Below are 4168 nucleotides of genomic sequence, written 5' to 3'. Positions count from 1 at the left end.
TCGTTGCATGTTTTGGCTTTCGAAATCTAAGTCTCGCGATATCTCGCGCGGTTTTGCAGCAAAGAAACTGTTTTAGTTGTTACGACTTCTACTATTGGTCAGTATTGATCATGTGATGTACAGATAAGCCAATCAGGGTATTGTATGGAAATACTCGGTACTAGTCCGCGATTGGCGGAGGCGGTAACTTTAAAAAATTGTTTTCATACAACATCGTCAACGTCCATTGTGTTTTGTACAAAAAAGCAGACAGAGCGTGTTTAACTGCGATACCACAGGTAGGTTTGAAAGAGTTTATATTTCATTTCACCTTACAGATTAATGTAACTTGCTGTGAACAATGTAGAGATAGATAGGTAGGTCGATCGGGGCAGTGCAGAAAACGTGGACCAAAAATCATTTGTGAGCACAAAACTGGGACATTCACAAATAATTTTTGCATATAAACTGACTTCAAAAGACTTGCTGATTTACAGTCCTTGTAGATGCTCTCCTAACATAGCCCTGGCCGACTGCACTGTTCAGTTGAGATAATTTATGATCGTGAATTTTTTTCGTACCCTTCCCCGCAGCTCCCGATCGATATCAGGATATATTTATTTTTGTTACGAAAATACGATTGTGTTACCTAAAAGCTAATCAGTGACGATGGCTGTATGTTTGTTGCTGCATGACCTTTCGCGTGACAGTATTGTATTGCTCGTTACACCCGGGGAAAGCTTAGACCAAAGCCCCGCGAATTTATCGTAGATTCAGTTTTTGCTTTTAAACGTTACGTTTTTTTAAAATAGGGCACCGACGCGATAGTGTACGCATGCGCGGAGGGTACTATTAATTTAATTTGCCTTGATTTCCTGTGACATGGATGGATGCACCTTTCATTCTACCCCTTTTCTCCCACAGAGTACATTTTGAGAAGACATGGGTGCATTTGAGAGTAAGAGCTGGGCCAGTCTGGACGACTCCACCAGTAGCACACCTCCAGAACAGCGCAAGGTTCTCCAGTTTGACCCCAGGTCACCAACTTCGGGCATTGAAAGAACACCTATTCAGGTACAAATTAACATGTACATGTACTTGAGACATAATCAGCTAAAAATAATGTCATGGGCAAGTTGTAATAAATGTAAAGACTAGTTTTAATTGTCCCGAATCCTTATCAGTTCAATGTATTGATATATCATATGTCAATCATTATGCCTGAAACATTTTCATAACTCACAAATTTGCTTTTCTATCTCCCTCTTCAAGATTGAAAAGACCACTGAGGTTTTTGTGGACCCACGTTCACCCACAAGAGAAGTTGAGCGGACACCAATACGGGGTTCTGACAAAGACTCGTACAGAGGTATTTTTTCCCTATCACCAAGGCGAAGCAGTTCCCCATTCTGTCTGATGGGAATGTGTTGTTCAAATAAAGACTTTGCACTGAATGGAAAATCGTACTAAATGTGTATTACTGACATACAGCTAACACTGTATAGTATACGTACACATGATGTACATGTTGATCAATTGCAAATTGTTGCTTGGTGGATTTTTCTGCATATCACAGCTTTGAAAGGAAGTACAGTATTTGTAACAACTGATTTCTATCCACCCCACCCAGAGCCTTGGTGCTATGACTCCGAGCTGTCCCTTGACCTCAGCACCTCCTCTGTCTGCCGTCTCCTTGATGATGACCCCGATGCTTCGCCCCAGATGCCTGACATCCAGGTGACCCCACCTGGCCGGGGGAGTAGCAGGTAGGACCTTAAGAGTCAAACTTTTCACCTGGCTTTGTAAATTCTTTCTTCATTTGGGTGCAAAATGTGAATAGATTGTTAGCTGTTACGTTGTTGAAGGTTAGACATCCGCAAGATAACAGTAACTCAGGCATCTGGATAGACTTTGGAAACAGTCAGATGTTTCAGGTAGCATCCACTGACTTTTGTCACAAATTGAAAGCACAATTGAGAATACAACAAGTAGATATGTGAAGCTTCCAGTACCTTGCACAAAAAATGCTCAAGTAGTGTTAGGAAAAATATAAATCAAATAACATGTATTTACTGGTATGCACATTATACTTAATCAAATACTGCATGGATACTACTACATAGATGGTCCCATGTTCCAATATGTGCACTCTACCCTGTACAGAGCATCGCGGCAGACCCCACAGTACGAGCGTGAGCTGTGTGACATGATGGACAATCTGACAGGCGGCGGCACCGCGCAGGAGGACACCAGGCTACTAAAGGCCAAAGGTCGGAAAATAACCTCCAAGCAGAAGTGGGGGTGGGGTAATGGGATGTTCAGTAAGTCTCTCTTTTGTGATGGCTACCCTTGGAGTTGGAGTTGCAGTGGCCTGGCATCAGCTTGAATACTTTGATGTTTTCCTCTACTAAATACCATAGCACTTTCAAATCTCCTTGAAGCAAAGCTGCTAGCATCATGCACCACCTTTATAATACATCTGACACTACAGTATACTGTCTTGTACTTAGCATTTGTGCACAGTTTTAGAAGCCAAACATATTGATGATTGTGATCATGTGGTACGTGAAATGGTATGTTGGCAACATGTTGCTACATGTGTTTTGATATTGGACCATGCTACTAACAAGGGTGTGCATCTGGAACCTTTTCTTTAAAATTCTATATTTTCGTTTGTGAGTGCTTTCAAGCTCATTTCAAGATTGTGTCCATTGATTCCATATTCATTGACTTCTAATGTACATGTGGTAGTCTTAATTTTCACTTTATATACTAGTACTATCTCAGGGATCTCCCCAGAAATATATAGCAGGATGGGGGGAGGGTGCCGGGCACAGGATACGTGTCGCGAGGGGGGGAGGTCTGGAAGGGGGCGCACAACTCTCAAAAGGAGAGCAGATGTTGCCTTTTGCCTTTTTCAGACATAATGGTAGTTATTTTCTGCAACTTCAGCTTTACATCTGAAATTTCTAGTATTGAGCAAAAATAACAGGCTTTGCTGGGTAAAAATTGGAAAAAATACCATCACTTTGAAAGTCAACAGGATGGAGCTGGGATTAGAACAGGATGGAGGAGCGCCACTGTACCATTCTTTAGCCAAGTTTAGGGAGATCCCTGTATCTACTGGGGGTATGAAACGTATGTTTATGTCACAGCTGACAGTAGACTACAAGTGCATTCATAGTTTTGGGCTGTAGAATGATTTCATTTTGGATAACATGACTGATGTTTGTAAACTTCTAATTTCAGAAGCTGTAAAGCCAGCAGAGAAGCCAGTAAAGATCCATCCCAACAACAGGAAGGTCCTGTTCACGGCGACAGGAAACCTTCCACGGTCGCCCCTGACGACCAGGAACGACGAGAACCCACGCGCTCTCGTACAGCAGAAGCAGATGGCACGACTGGGGCTGACCAAGACCGTGCAGCGCCCGATCAGGCTAACCTCGAAGTACAAACTCTTTTCCGACAAGGAAAACGTGGAGATTAAGTGAAGTGACGTACCATGTGTTTGTTTTTAGAAAGAGATAAAAGTTTTGTTCACGTAGAATGGTAAATGAAAAACAGACATAAACATCTATGTTGTTATTCATTAGCTTGCCACATTATGTTTTTATAGAGAGCATTCTAAACACTGTTCCTTCTTTGTACATAAATGTATATATACTCTTACACTCACACACACACCTAAAGATAGTAATCCTGTGGTTTTGATTAGTCTAATGATTGGACCTGTTGCTTGGTATGTTTTCTTGGGTTGGGGACAGCTTGCATTGCTGAAAAGACATTTAGCTTTGATAACAATGCACATTTTAAAGTAGATGTTAGTTTTCTCATTACAAGCTTTCTAGGACATGGAAAGATTTTCTATTCATAAATCGTAACTTATGTATTACTAATGATGTATTTCAAAACAAGTACCAGAATATCATTGACAACAGAGTTATTTCATTCAAAGAAAGGTGTTCTGCACAGATATAGCCCACATATAATTTCAATATTGTGGAAGCTTATGATCAGAAAGATGTTATGAATTCTATGGAAATCAGTATCCAATGCACTAGAAGGGACACATAAGAGAAAGATGACTTACCCCAGATTACCCTGTATAAAACTAAAATGTTCTAGCTTTAAACATGTTTTTATTCTTTATGCCAAGTCTTTTTTCCACACTCCATTTACAGTGGTATTT

The 4168-nt window shown here is 40.8% G+C and overlaps 1 protein-coding gene across 2 annotated transcripts in view; it reads left to right on the top strand.

Annotated features, from left to right (window-relative positions):
* The first annotated feature begins 145 nt into the window (after positions 1-145).
* LOC136443747 (cell division cycle-associated protein 3-like) overlaps positions 146-4168 on the top strand; it is a 4374-nt gene continuing 351 nt past the window's right edge. The window contains exons 1-6 of one of the 2 annotated variants that reach the window (XM_066441108.1): positions 146-278; positions 904-1053; positions 1252-1348; positions 1610-1745; positions 2143-2249; positions 3229-4168. The exon at positions 3229-4168 is cut by the window's right edge and continues 351 nt beyond it. In XM_066441108.1, the coding sequence (XP_066297205.1) occupies positions 922-1053; positions 1252-1348; positions 1610-1745; positions 2143-2249; positions 3229-3470 (714 nt within the window). In that variant the 5' untranslated portion in view covers positions 146-278; positions 904-921 and the 3' untranslated portion in view covers positions 3471-4168. Of the gene's footprint in view, positions 279-903; positions 1054-1251; positions 1349-1609; positions 1746-2142; positions 2301-3228 lie in introns of both variants that reach the window. The other variant, XM_066441106.1, reaches the window with a different exon arrangement.

The sequence above is a fragment of the Branchiostoma lanceolatum genome, chromosome 10, assembly GCF_035083965.1.
Source record: "Branchiostoma lanceolatum isolate klBraLanc5 chromosome 10, klBraLanc5.hap2, whole genome shotgun sequence".
NCBI classification, from domain to species: Eukaryota; Metazoa; Chordata; class Leptocardii; order Amphioxiformes; family Branchiostomatidae; genus Branchiostoma; species Branchiostoma lanceolatum.
This window is presented reverse-complemented; position numbering and strand designations above follow the sequence as displayed.